The sequence below is a fragment of the Branchiostoma belcheri genome, unplaced genomic scaffold (genome assembly GCF_001625305.1).
Source record: "Branchiostoma belcheri isolate BF01 breed outbred unplaced genomic scaffold, Haploidv18h27 scaffold14, whole genome shotgun sequence".
In the NCBI taxonomy this organism is placed as follows: Eukaryota; Metazoa; Chordata; class Leptocardii; order Amphioxiformes; family Branchiostomatidae; genus Branchiostoma; species Branchiostoma belcheri.
The window spans coordinates 1,243,483-1,257,844 of NW_017802824.1; the positions used below are offsets into that span (position 1 = coordinate 1,243,483).

The 14,362-nt window shown below is 40.8% G+C and overlaps 2 protein-coding genes across 2 annotated transcripts in view; both read left to right on the top strand.

Annotated features, from left to right (window-relative positions):
* Window positions 1-1,188: 1,188 nt before the first annotated feature.
* Window positions 1,189-3,591, top strand: LOC109464513. Its single transcript, XM_019761520.1, has 4 exons — window positions 1,189-1,329; window positions 2,011-2,185; window positions 2,912-3,126; window positions 3,454-3,591. Exons 1-4 carry the CDS (start codon window positions 1,189-1,191, stop codon window positions 3,589-3,591), a joined length of 669 nt encoding a protein of 222 aa, XP_019617079.1.
* Window positions 3,592-8,584: 4,993 nt separating this feature from the next.
* Window positions 8,585-14,362, top strand: part of LOC109464514 — a 6,699-nt gene continuing 921 nt past the window's right edge. The window contains exons 1-4 of the mRNA XM_019761521.1: window positions 8,585-8,873; window positions 11,867-12,400; window positions 13,091-13,265; window positions 13,810-14,024. Of these exons, the coding sequence (XP_019617080.1) occupies window positions 11,939-12,400; window positions 13,091-13,265; window positions 13,810-14,024 (852 nt within the window). The 5' untranslated portion in view covers window positions 8,585-8,873; window positions 11,867-11,938. The remainder of the gene's footprint in view (window positions 8,874-11,866; window positions 12,401-13,090; window positions 13,266-13,809; window positions 14,025-14,362) is intronic.

Genomic DNA, 14,362 nt, shown 5'->3' on the forward strand with positions numbered 1-14,362 from the left:
AAACTTTGAAAAATTCTAGATAATCTCATCTTTTATGCGAAAGGAAGAGTTCTGATCGGAAGAATCTACTCTGTAACAATCCTTGGCGCCCCCTATTTTTAGTGTGACTTATATGCAAAGATCTGACCAAAATACAATTATAATGAAAAGGCTTTTTGGAATGAAAATTAATTACGCGTAGCTTTAAGAATCACTGGACAAGAGGGGAAGAAACCTAGGCGAAAAAAATCTGTTTTTTTCTCTCCCACCCCCACAACAGTAGTGTGGTCGCCCATGCTAGAAACTCTGGTGAGAGATTTGACAGTGTTACCGCGTGCACTGAAAACATATATAGGTTTAGAAATGATAGGGGTTTTGGAAACACCACTTCCTGTTTCATATGATAGGGGTTTTGAAACACCACTTTTTGTGAACAACATGTTTTCATATGATAGGGGTTTTGGAAACACCACTTTTTGTGAACAACATATGTTTTCATATGATAGGGGTTTTGGGAACACCACTTTTTGTGAACAATATATGTTTTGGAATTATATGTATTTAAGATATATATATTGTTTTGAAAAGTGTATATATATTTTCTTCTTAAGCATATATGTTTTACAATTGTATGTATTTACTATACATATATTGTTTTGAAAAGTGTATATATATTCTTATTAAACATATATGTTTTACAATTGTATGTATTTTAAATATATATATCGTATTTTTGACAGTGTTCCTGCTTCGTAGTTTTCCCAATCCAACTTCAGCCATTGCAAGATGACATGGAGTTAGAACTCCTTGCTATGAAGTAATACTCAAAGAATCTTATGTCACTTCGGTTTGTCTATGTTGCAGATCTAGAAGATGGCCGAAGCAATGTTGGAGGGCGAGCAATGTACAGTTGGGAAAATCATCGACAGCTTGGTCCGTAATAAGCGACAAGAATGTTTGGAATCGGTAGACGGTGACGAAAACCTTTTCCGCGAAAGGGTAAAAAATGCCCTGGCCGCACTGTATAATGCTCATAAATTCGGCGAATTACAAAAAGGAATACAAGATATAAAGTATGAAAAATCATGTTTTCAGTTCGGCTATGTATACAAGCATTCGATGTTTTCCGCACGAAGTCTTTCCAAGATATTGGAACAATGCACGACGCATTGTTCCAATGTCTTGGAAAACCTGAGAATGCAAACCAGCATGACCGTTGCGTGCCTGGGTGGAGGGCCTGGGTCAGATGTCCTGGGTGTGCTGGACTACTTCATGAAGTACATGGCTGACTTCAAGGGACAACTGGACATACAGCTGTATGACAGGAAGGATAAATGGGGCCCAACTTGGGTAAGTACATTACTTCTTTGTACATGTATTGCAGAAAATAAGTTTCCTTTGTATTGTATCAAATTGTGCTTGAAGTTAGCTTCACACAACAGTCCGTCATAACTGCCCTGCAAACAATGGTTATAATATGTAGATTCAGCTTGTAAAGCATGTCCGTGTAATGACTTTCTGTTCATCAACAATTAATAAATCACAAGTACTATATATTAGGTTTCTTGCAAATATATGTAGTGAAATATGCAAGAGTCTCAGAATTTCTTTGAAAGGTTACTTAAGGCCACACCAATTTAATTAACTGGTTCACGGATTCACCTGCTTCATTTTCGTCTGATTTGCAAAAAAGTCAGATTCAGTTTCTCGAAAATGCTCATATTTTGGCCCAGTTGAAGAAAGCTCCTTGTCCTATGTTAACAGCTTTTCCATCTATCAATGCATTGATTTGCTAAAAAGTTTAAAATTCATTGTTTGAATTATATACCAGCCTGATATCTATGTTTACTAATGGCTCCAATTGTAGCTTTAGGGGCTATCATTTCAATTTTAATTTTTCTTACCCTGTCACTTCATATTTTTTCTGAAAAAAAAAGAAGAAACAACGGATCAAATTGGTGTGACCTAAGTCAAAGATGAAATTTCTATGATTGGTAATACATCACGAGTTGATGACCTCTGTTACCACAGGAGAGTCTGAAGACTGCTATGGACGCAGAGCTGCATGACCCCAGGGTCACAGTGAGCTTCTATGACTTTGACGTCACTACGGCTGGCAAGAGCAAACCTGACCTTCAGAAAGCTGACGTCATCACCATGCACTACTTCATGGAGGAGGTGTACTCCGAGAGGGAAAGAGCAGAGGGTGGGCTCACACTTTTCGATTATTATTATGGCTACATATTGTTTTTCCTCGTGTTTCTGCTGGGGATAGGAGTTCCATGGCCAAATAAGGCCAAATATGGGCATGCAGACAGGAGCAGGTGTGGCCCTTTTAGCAGATGTGGTTGCTGATTGGCTGTTCACTTAATGACTTTAATCTGCTAAAAGAACACATACTCATGGTACCACATACATGTACTTATAATACATGTAGGAACAATTAACTTATATAACTTGTGGTATAATTACATTACTGAATACAGGATTCTATCAACATCTCTGTCATGTTTTCATCGTTAGCAAAATTAATCTGCACTGAATACTGATGTTTGTAGAAGTTATAAAAAGTGGTTTCCAAGTCTCACTTTTATCACAGAAGGAGACAGTGGTCTGTTACACCTAAGGGCTGTTATACCGGATATACAGATACAGAATAGTTGTCAGTAGTTGAAGGTCAAAAAAGGTTATCTTAATTAGTCTTTCATTAAAACCACATGTGAGCGGTGGTTGTAACAAACCCCTATTATCAGTTACTAACCATACTATAGTTTATGGGTAATTCTGAGTACTAGACGTACATGTATCTACTCTGTGTCGTACCCAGATATTTGCATGTTTAGATAACTAGTACAGGTATCTAGTAAAGGTAGCACCATAAAACGACAATAAAGTACATTGCCATTTCCTCTTTTCACGACATTGTCTGCAGTGAAGGAGTGTTTTGACCACATAATCCAGACAGCCAAACCAGGTGCCTTGTTCCTGTACTCGGGGATGTACATGTACCAGGTTATAAACTGGGTACATCAACTCCTGAAGGACAACTGTGAGCTTCTGACACCAGACATGGAACTACCTGGACAACCTCAAAAGATTTACAAAGATACCAGTACCGGTGACTGGAAATGGGTTTCCTATGCTGAGGTACATACTGGCATTTTGCTTAAGTTTCTAGCAACAGACTTTTATTACACTGTCATCATTGTTTGAAGACCTGCATATTCATACACTATATTGTATTCTATGTCCAATCTAGTTGCCTACGTACATGTACAAGTACATGTTTATACCGCCTGGAGGTATAAACATGAGGAATCTAAAAAAATGTGTTCCCTTTTGTTTAAATGATCTGTTCAACTCAGAACAGTAATAATATGGTACAAATGTATGGTCTAGCCAGAAAATATAAATTACATGTACCAGAAATTATCATGCCTGCTGAATGATGCAACCATTTTTGACATCCTTTAGGTTGACTTACATCAGGAAGGAGACTTACAGCTTTTCAACGACATAAGAGACGACCTCCAAACCGGGGGCTACCCTACAGAGGAGGTTTCTCAGAGATTTAAGGGTAACGTTGTTTACCGTCTATACAGGAAGAAGTAGACAAGAAGTTGAAGAACAGTAAGTGTTCGGAGGAGCTGCGTTCTCAAACAGGGCATTTCTGTGAGGTGATAATGTCATCTTCTATCAGAAACCCAATGAGATTAGCCTTTTGATGGTATTATTCTTCCAATCATGATGTATGGCTGTGAAATATGGGGCTTCCACCCTGGTAAACAACTAGAGATAGTGCACAATAAATTTTGTAAATCTTAAATTGGGGTGGAGAAAGAGGGGAACTGGGGAGACACTCACTTAACATACTTAGGCAAAATAGAATTGTTAAATTTTGGTTGAAAATGTTTAAGTAAGTATGGGGGAAAACAGACTTACCAAAAAATGCTACAAACTTCTGTATGAGCTGGACCAAGTAGATAGGAAATCCTGGGTAAGCCAAGTAAAACAGCTGTTATTCACTCATGGGCTACAGGAAGCCTGGTACAATCAAGGAGTGGGAAATGGGGATATCTTTATGGAAGTATTTAAAAAACGAACAAGAGAGGAAATTAATTTTTGGAATAATGTAATATCCAGTACACATAGGCTAGAAATGTTCTGCTCAATTAAAGATAGATTTGGTACGGAAAAGCACTTGAAGATTATAAATGTGTTCAGCCATGTGTAGTTGGAAAGATACAATGTGAGATTTGAATCAGTGGAGAAGTTACTCCTTTTGTTATTTTTTGGTGTATTTACAGAATGCAGAAACAGACAATGTTAAGTCCAGTATCAAAAGTCTATACATACTATAGCTATACATGTCACATACTAGTTATCACTGATTATATACAATGTAATGGCTCAAATCTCATGCACACAAGTTTGACACTAACATCTAAAAAATTAGCAATCATTAAAAATAAATCGTGGGACAATTTTATTGCGTATACAACACTATTGGCTAGTATACATGTAGCAAATATCTAATTCAAAACATGTACTAAGATTCTCATGTTTACAATGTACATGTATCTTGAAGTTCCCAATCACAAATTATAAATTGTACTCATGATAACGATACCATCAGATGCAATTTGATGCTACCATGGATAATTTACTCTCTGCTATCCCTGATAATACTTAATACAGATAAGGATATATTGACACAGGTTCTTATGAATCGAGAAGTTTCATGACAGCCTCCCTCTCCTTGAGTGCCTTGACTGCTGCGTCCCTTTCTTTTTTGGTGGGGGTTCGTTTCTTCTGCCGTGCTGCCATGATCTTCCTAAAACAGTCCATCACCTGTGGTGTACGACAAACATAACTTAATGTTTCAAGCGTCGGTCACAACCCGCCGTGCATACTTTCTGTCCGTACGTTTTTTTTTTTGGAGGCCGCGTCTGCTACGTTTTTCTGAAAACGTGCGTTGTATGCTCATAGGCTGTACAGGGCATGCGCGTGGTGGTGAATCCACAGATTGCACACATGAAAAGTTTTACATGCACTTAAAGTTCTAAGGCGTGTCTGCGTGCTCCAAAATCCTTAGGATTCCGTATGGAAGTGGTATTGTGGAGACTATTGTCAAGTTCCATTTTTTAAAAATAAAGCTGTCCTTGTATCCTTGCTCTCAATTTGATAATTGCAGTATGATTTATTTAGAAGCATCTATTTTTGTTTGGAAAGGGAGATGGAGTGAAGTATTCTACCGATTTGCTCCGAAGCAAATGTTAGCCTTTCTAGTTGCATATTATTGTTTTAATGATGTTACAAATTTATGTTTTGAGCGGAGGCTTTTTAGCACTAAGGACAGTACTTGTTCCAATTAGACAGTTCCCGATGCCACGCCCACCAACACCAAATCTCGCTCTCTTATTGGCTGAATGAAAATAATTTTGACTTACAACGTGGATGGGTCTATTAAAGTATGACAGGCGCTTGACAAATTAGAAAAAAAATTGAAATATGCTAAGTATACCATTCTGTATCTGTATCTGTATAGCCGGTATAACCGCCTTTCGGCGTAACACACCAGCCATTGTTCAAGAGAAAAGCAGTACTAGTGTTTTCAATTGGAGCACCCTAAAAGTCATACGCCTTCCTTGGCTTTATCAGGCTAGCAAATATGGGTCCTAAGTGGTCTTGGTGAAGTGAATTCGATGGTTACAACTCAAAAGTTACAACTCAAAGTCTAAACACATACATGGAAAGGGTCACATATAGACTCCTCTAGATCACATGGTACGAGTAGTCAATAGAGGTTTCCACTGATCTACGTATTAACTATCTGCGAACTGAAGGTGTGTGTCACGTCATCGGGTAAGGATTTTTGTTTGCTGACAGACTTTGGTATATTTTCTTATATACGCAATGAATTGGAAGGCTACTTTCTACGAGGCTTCACATAATCGGCTGAAATCTTTAACAGGGTTTAACCGGTTACTAAGTATGTTACGGTGTAAACGCAAAATGCTCCGAAATGGTTTTAACCGGTTCCGTCCAATCCACCTCAAGTCACGGGAGGGTTCAACAGGTATCGCTGTGCATTGAAAATCCCGGTGTGCAAGAACCCTAGCCTTCAAATGCTAATCTTTTTATCTCCAAACTTTTTGATCGCATCTTTATACCAGGCTTTCACATACCGTTGTTTTATACAACCTAAACACAACCTAATTTTTAGAGACGCCGAGAGCTTGTGTGTGAACCCGCCGCCATCTTACCGAAACTAAGATGGCGGCGGGTGCAGAGGTTTCACAAACTGTACACTTAACGGACATGGTCTTTAGCCTCCTGTTCAGGCCCCGCGGCGGATGGGAAAGAGTTTTAACGCGTTATTTTAAGCCCGGCCATCCTACAACCAGCCACCGGGAGAGGCGGAACGGAATCTTCCCGTAGGCAGAACGGAACCTTCTCCCGGTGGCTGAAAATGGGCGTGGCCCTTTAACTGATGGCGTCATGAGTACATGTATTTGCATAAATCATTACCATATATGGGAATAAGGTCAATGCTTAACTATACATGTACGTAGTATTTCAGATTTTTTTAAATTTTTGGAACACCCTAACGTCCTCAGCTATCCTCCCCATGCGCTCCCTTAATCAGACTTGCAAATATGAGGTCCTGAGAGGTCTTGGTGAAGGCACGAAGGAGTCTCTCGCGGTGGACGCTCATACGTATTAACTTAATCACCTTAGTTACATCGGGATCAAGTTCTTAAACAAGGGAACAGTCGCAGTACAGGACCATGATTGCGGGGTGCACAAAAGTTTTTGGGACTGCCAGTCTCTAGATCTCCCCGTATTCAACTATCGGTGAACTCAAGGTGGGTTTCACGCAGGTCATCAGGTACGGTAAGTAGGGAAAGTTTGCTGACTTTGCTACGCCTTCTTACATACCTAAACTCGGTACACTAAGTGGGCCATAAAGACGTGTCGAAGGCGAACAGGAAAGGAGCCATATTGGTTCTTATCGAGTGGCGTCAGCCGAGTAAAATCAAGCTATGAAATGTGTCCTTAGACTCCTTACGGTCCAGATATAACTCCGAAGAGTATTGTAGAGTTCTCCCTGGAAATAGGGCTGCATTAAGGGTTGTGGCAGAGTGGGCCTGTGCCATTCTTCAGATTTTTGCATAGTTACGTTCCTGTTGACCAGTTTTGCTTTCCCCAACGACACGCAACCCTGCACACGGGGACAACGTTAACGATCGTTGTCTTTGCTATGTGCCGCCAAGAAGGTTATGTTTTCCGTAGCATTCGCTTGTGTGTATGCGTGTGCGTGTCTCCGTGTGTGAAACCACGATAACTCGAGAGGGCTTTGAAGGATTGTCTTGTTGGTTTCAAAAAAATAAAGACCTCAAAATGGCTCAATGTCGGCTTGTACCTTCGCCAAGAAGGTTATGTTTTCGTAGGCGTTCGTGTATGTGTCTGTCTGTCTGTATACAATACAACTCAAGAGGACTTATAACGGATTGTCTTGATATTTAGTAGCTGGGTAGGTGTTAGTGAGGCATCAAAGATAGCTCTGCTGCCAGGGTGGCCACTGTATTGTGAATGTCGCAATTTTCGAAAATAAAAAAGATAGTTAGATTTTTGGCCCCCAGGCGGCTTGTTTTGGTACTGCGGCAGAACCGGTTTTGATATCTTATGATCTGGACATGTTATGGCCACGAATTTTGCATGGTAAATAGCTCTTTCGCTCAGGAAGAAGTGACGTGAGTTTGGGCCCCCTGCCATCTTGTTCTGGAACTGCAGGAGCATTTGGTGATACATTGTACTAGTACAAGTAAGTCAAGAACTGAAGGTGTTTTTCACGTCATCGGGTAAGGATGTTTTTCAACGTTTGCTGACAGACTTTGGCATATTTTCTTATATACGCGATAAATTAGAAGGCTACTTTCTACGAGGCTTCACATAATCGACTGAAATCTTTAACAGGGTTTAACCGGTTACTAAGTATGTTACGGTGTGAACGCAAAATGCTCCGAAATGATTTTTAACCGGTTCCGTCCAATCCACCTCAAGTCACGGGAGGGTTCAACAGGTATCGCTGTGCATTGAAAATCCCGGTTTGAATGGAACGGGCTAAATTTTTCTGGTCCGCTATTTTTTTCCCCAAACGTCGTATCTACGTGTGCAAGAACCCTAGCCTTCAAATGCTAATCTTTTTATCTCCAAACTTTTTGATCGCATCTTTATACCAGGCTTTCACATACCGTTGTTTTATACAACCTAAACACAACCTAATTTTTAGAGACGCCGAGAGCTTGTGTGTGCACCCGCCGCCATCTTACCGAAACTAAGATGGCGGCGGGTGCAGAGGTTTCACAAACTGTACACATAACGGACATGATCTTTAGCCTCCTGTGCAGGCCCCGCGGCGGATGGGAAAGAGTTTTTAACGCGTTTTTTTAAAATATAGCCGGCCATCCTACAACCAGCCACCGGGAGAAGGTTCCGTCCCATAGGCGGAACGGAATCTCCCGGTGACTGAAAATGGGCGTGGCCCTATAACCATATATGGGAATAAGGTCAATGCTTAACTATACATGTACGTAGTATTTCAGATTTTTTAACGTCCGATCCTCAGCTATCCTCCCCATGCGCTCCCTTAATCAGACTTTTGAATATGAGGTCCTGAGTGGTCTTGGTGAAGGCACGAAGGAGTCTCTCGCGGTGGACGCTATTACATATCAACTTAATCACCTTGGTTACATCAGGATCAAGTTCTTAAACAAGGGAACGGTCGCAGTACAGGACCATGATTGCGGGGTGCACAAATGGACTGCCAGTCTCTAGATCTCCCCCGTAACTATCGGTGAACTCAAGGTGGGTTTCACGCAGGTCATCAGGTAGGTAAAGTTTGCTATTAAACAGACTTTGCTACGTAAGTCTACCTAACGTTAAACCCGGTAGACTTAGTGAGCCATGAAGACGTGTCGAAGGAAAACAGGAAAGGAGCCATATTGGTTCTTATCGAGTGGCGTCAGCCGAGTAAAATCAAGCTATGGAATGTGTCCTTACGGTTCAGATATAACTCCGGAGAGTATTGTAGAGTTCTTCCTGGATAAACATGTAGGGCTGCATACATAAGAGTTATGGCAGAGTGGGCCTGTGGCGTATGAATGAAAGGCCATATTCTTCAGGTGTTTGTGCATACTTACGTACCTGTTGACCAGTTTTGCTTTCCCCAACGACACGCAACCCTGCACACGGGGACCGCTGTAGTGATGCCAAGGAGGTTATGTTTTCCGTATAGCGTTCGCATGTATGTAGTATATGTATGCGTGTGCGTGTCTGTGAAACCACGATAACTCAAGGGGGCTTTGAAGGATTGTCTTGTTGGTGGATAGGTTTCAAAAAAATAAAGACCTCAAAATGGCTCAATGTCGGCTTGTACATTCGACAAGAAGGTTATGTTATCGTACGCGTTCGTGTCTGTGTCTGTCTGCCTGTCTGTATGCATACAATACAACTCAAGAGGACGTAAATGGATTGTCTTGATATTTAGTAGGCGGATAGGTGTTAGCGAGGTCTCAAAATAGTTAGATTTTTGGCCCCCAGGGGCTTGTTTTGGTACTGCCGCAGAACTTCCGGTTTTGATATCTCATGATCTGGACATGTTATGGTCACGAATTTTGCATGGTAAATAGCTCTTTCGCCCAGGAAGAAGTGACGTGAGTTTGGGCCCCCTGCCATCTTGTTCTGGAACTGCAGGAGCATTTGTTGAAATATGTTCTGGGGGATACTAGTAAGTCGAGAACCAGTTGAGGAACTGTTGTGATTTTTGATATGTGGGTAGCTTAGGTGATGCTGAACATATTTAGATGAGAATTCTGCAAATGATTATCTAATTTGTATGATTAATGAGGAAATTCTATAAATCCGCTGCGCGCTCCAAGATAGGACCATAACCTCCTTGATAGGACTGATCAAATTTGTGACATACATGCATGATTGATATCTGCCAATGTTAATCTTGCTCTCAATTACAATTATGTCACATTCAACTTTGAATTGTCCTATCAAAGAATGCAGCAGATTTATAGAAGTTCCTCATCAATTATGTAAACTAGATATTGATTCACGTTAATAAGGCAATATTAATTACATGTTAAGCAGCATTTATCGAGTACGTACATACCAAAAAGTATTCGTCAACAGGTTACCCTTCTTCAAACATTTCAAAAGGGGCCTGTTGTGTTCTTGTACTTGAACTTGTCGAGATGACAACCGATTCCAGTATCTTTCTAGTGGTTTAATCCATAGGATTAGTAGGGGAGGACGTGTACATGATGTGCTCAGGGTCCGGTGGTCGGGCAAGAGAGACTCTGAGAACCAGAGTCTGGGGATGCCTTGATATGGCAAGGCCACTTAATATGTAAATGTTCTGTTGGACTAGCTCACACAGAGTAGGAGGGTGTGTGTGTGTGTGTCTGGCTAACTTACTGAACCACAACAGGGCCAACTTCACTTTTACCGAAGTAAAAGAGCTTAGTGACCAACCACGCGAAATTTGTAACCCCTGCAAAATTTGTGGATATTCTAGGATATCCAGCTGGCCAGATCATATAAAAAAACCGAACCACTTCAGTACCATAAGTTAACAAACATAATCATTTCGAGCTCTCATCAAGACTAGTCCTATTAAAATACCCACATTGAAAAAATTAATGGATATCAGACAATCCATCATCGTGAGACACAGACATGCGGACAGACACACGGTCCAACACATGAGTTCAAACCTCGGGTCGGAAGCCTGGAGCATTGATCATACAGAGGCGGCGGCAGGAAATTTTGATTGGGGGGAGGGGGGCGAGAGTTGTATGGCAACAATTTTCCCAATACTATAAGTATCGAGCGCCGAAGGCGCGAGCCGCCGCGCCTGCCTAGGGGGGTCCGGGGGCATGCTCCCCCCCTGGAAATTTTGAAAATTTAACCCTCTGAAACGCGTTTTCCTGCATTTTGGTTTGGTGGGGGAGGATTTTGCTGCAACACGAAGCTAAATTTTGAGTACTTTGTAGCTAAGTTTTTTCCCGCTATTCGAGTGCATGGCATCCACAAACTTCTTCCACGTGCTATTTTAATATCTCAATACACAAGGGGGATCGGGGCATGCTCCCCGGGAAAATTTTAAAATCTTGACCCTCTCGAAACGCCATTTCCTGTATTTTGGGAACGCATTTTGCTGGTACGTACACAATCCTAAGTTTAGTAAGTATTAATAATAAAGGAAGTAGCAAGTAAAGCCTTTATTTTTGCTCGAATGCTTGTTCGGTACAATATTCCGCTTTTCAACAAGGTCGTGGGTGAGTGCGGGGTCACGGATTTAATATCGCCAATCGACTACAATTACCTTGTATGGTCATCGGCGCCGAGAAATTCAAGCGGCTACACAAGAACAAAAATACTGTTGTGCCGCGAAAATGAACTGAATGTTGTCTTCAGAAGAGCTGGATTTCATTTTTATCGATATCGTTAGGAAGGGCGCTGAAAAACGAAGACGGCGCATGTAGAAGACGGCGTCCGTGTGATTTCAGATTTGAAATGGCCGCGCAGCGCGGAAAATGCGTTTTACGCCCCCCAATATATTTTTTTTGCGGGCAGTCGCCCCCCCTTGCCCCCCCCCCCCCGCCTGCCGCCGCCACTGTCATAGTCAGACCATGTCAAATGGTGGATTCCTATCCTCATCACCTTTTCATGATACTGTACATTTACGAGGGATGTATCTTCCATATCTGGAAGAAGATGCAGGTGTCTGTTGATGGTGTTTTCCAAATCCAACTGTCACTGCAAGGTGACAATGTAATACTCAACTTTCATACTTTTACCTATGTTGCAGATTCTGGAGGCACTACCCATTTAAAGTTTCTAAGAAACAAAGTCTAAGTCGTCAGTGAAATAATAATACAAAATGGCTGAAGCGAAACCAGAAAATGAGATTGAGGATGATCAATGTCCAGTTGGGAAAATCATTCACAAATGGGTCTGTGATAAGGAAAAAGAATGTTTGGACAAAGTAGGCGGCAATAAAGAACGTTTCCGTGAAGACGTAAAAAAAGCTTTGGATAAACTGTTCAATGCTCATAAAATCTTCAAATTGGAAGAAGGGATACAAAGTTTCAAGTATGAACGGACATTTATCCAGTTTGGATATATCTACAAACATGCGATGTTTTCGGCACGAAGTTTGTCAAAGGTCATGCATCGTTCCAATGTCTTGAATAAGCTGGAAGAGAAAAGCAGCATAACCATTGCGTGCTTGGGCGGAGGGCCTGGGTCTGATGTTCTGGGTGTACTGGACTACTTTCGTGACTTCGAGGGGCAACTGAACATACAACTGTATGACAGGAAGAACAAATGGGGCAAATGTTGGGTAAGTACATGACTTCTTTGTACGTGTATAATTGCAGAAAATAAGTTTCATTTGTATTGTATAGTATCAAATTGTGCTTAAAATGAAGTTAGCTTCATTACTCTCAAATGGTCATAAGGCCACAGCAAGTAAATTTTATGGATGACATCCGCGCGCGCATTAATTTTCGCCTGACTTTTGAAAAAAAAAACAAGAAATTTTGTTGCCTTCTGACAGTAGTCAACATGCCGAAAATGGGCAAAGATGTCTGTTGCCATGCCAGAAGGTGGATGGCAGATAACTAGGAAGAGAGGAGACAAGAAAAGGCTCTGATTTAATGTTTTGTTTCTTACTTTGATGCAGTGATATGTGATGCTGGCTGTGTATATGTTATGTTCCTACTGAATCAAAACCATTTGTACAATGATTGAGTCAAAATTTTACATTGTAGGAACCTTGTTTTTTTCGGCCTGCCTTTTTTTTTCGCCCACTCGCATTAGATTTGGAGTCTGCGGAGAATGTCATCCATAAAATTTACTTGCTGTGGCCTAATATTTGTACAGTAGATTTAGCTTGTAAAGCATGTCTGTGTAATGACTTTCTGTTCATCAGCAATTAATAATTCACAAATACTATACATTAGGTTTCTTGCAAATAGAGATGAAATTTGACTGGCAACAAATCAATAGTTGATGACATCTGTCACCACAGAAGAGTCTGCAGGCAGCTATAGACGAAGAACTGCATGACCCCAGGGTCACAGTGAGCTTTCACGACTTTGACGTAACTACGGCTGACAAGAACAAACCTGACATTCAAGATGCTGACGTCATCACTATGCATTACTTCATGGAGGAAGTGTACTCCGAGAGGGAAAAGGAAGAGGGTGAGCTCAGATATTAACCCCCCCCCCATGAAATAATGTTTTATAGCCACTTTATTTCATGGTCACTTATGACCACTTTATGTAACTTGTAGTATAACCATGTTAATGAATTTGATACAGGATTCCGACATCTCTGACACTGACAGTACTAGTGTAATATATACAGTAGTCTGACAGTACTACAATAAAATGTTTGCAAAGTGAGCAAAATGAATCTACCCTACGTTTCGTAGGAGTCATAAAAAGTGGTCTCCGAGTCTCACTTTTACTACGGAAGTTTTTAGTATAAGAAATTGCATGACTTTTGTCAAAAAGACTCATTGAAAGTAGATTTGAGTAAGTGGTTGTGATAATCTTCATTCTTCAAGTGCCCCTATTATCAATCACTAGCCACATACTAGTGTATGAGTGCCAGAGGTGTGTCCTCTGGATCATACAAGTCTGATAATTGCCTGCAATGCTCAGATTACTAGTATCTACTACAGTAGCAAATGCCATCATAAAGTAAATTGTCATTTCCTCTTTTCACGACATTGTCTTGCAGTGAAGGAGTGTTTTGACCACATAATCCAGACAGCCAAACCAGGTGCCTTGTTCCTGTACTCGGGGATGTACATGTACCAGGCTACAGACTGGGTACATCGGCTCCTGAAGGACAACTGTAAGGTTCTGGAACCGAACATGGATCTACATATAGATTTGCCAAGGATTTGCCAAGATTACATTACCGTTGAATCGATATGGATTTACCGTATTCAGGTGCAGTGGCATTTTGCTTTAGGCCACACCATTTTAATTTGTTGTTTCTCAGATTTTTTTCAGAAAAAATGAGGAGCGACAGGGATAAAAAACAGGCCAGGGCACCCCATGATAGCCAGAAATGTTACAATATGAGCCATGAAGTGAGCATACCAGGCTGGTTTATAATTAAAATAATAGATTTTGAACTTTTAATGAAAAAAAATTGCATTGTTACATTGAAAAACTTAAGAACTAGAAAGAAAAAGACTTTTTCCAATTATTGATGGGGCCAAAATATGTCTTTCATTGAGCATTTTGCAGTTAATTTAGACCCCCCCCCCCAATTTTTTTTTTTT

Excerpts from the sequence above, each read along its gene's own strand:
- LOC109464513 (XM_019761520.1), top strand. The coding sequence starts at position 1,189 with ATGACCGTTGCGTGCCTGGGTGGAGGGCCTGGGTCAGATGTCCTGGGT. Across the intron at positions 1,330-2,010 it reads ATAAATGGGGCCCAACTTGG|GAGAGTCTGAAGACTGCTAT; the intron begins GTAAGTACATTA and ends CTGTTACCACAG. Across the intron at positions 2,186-2,911 it reads CGAGAGGGAAAGAGCAGAGG|TGAAGGAGTGTTTTGACCAC; the intron begins GTGGGCTCACAC and ends CATTGTCTGCAG.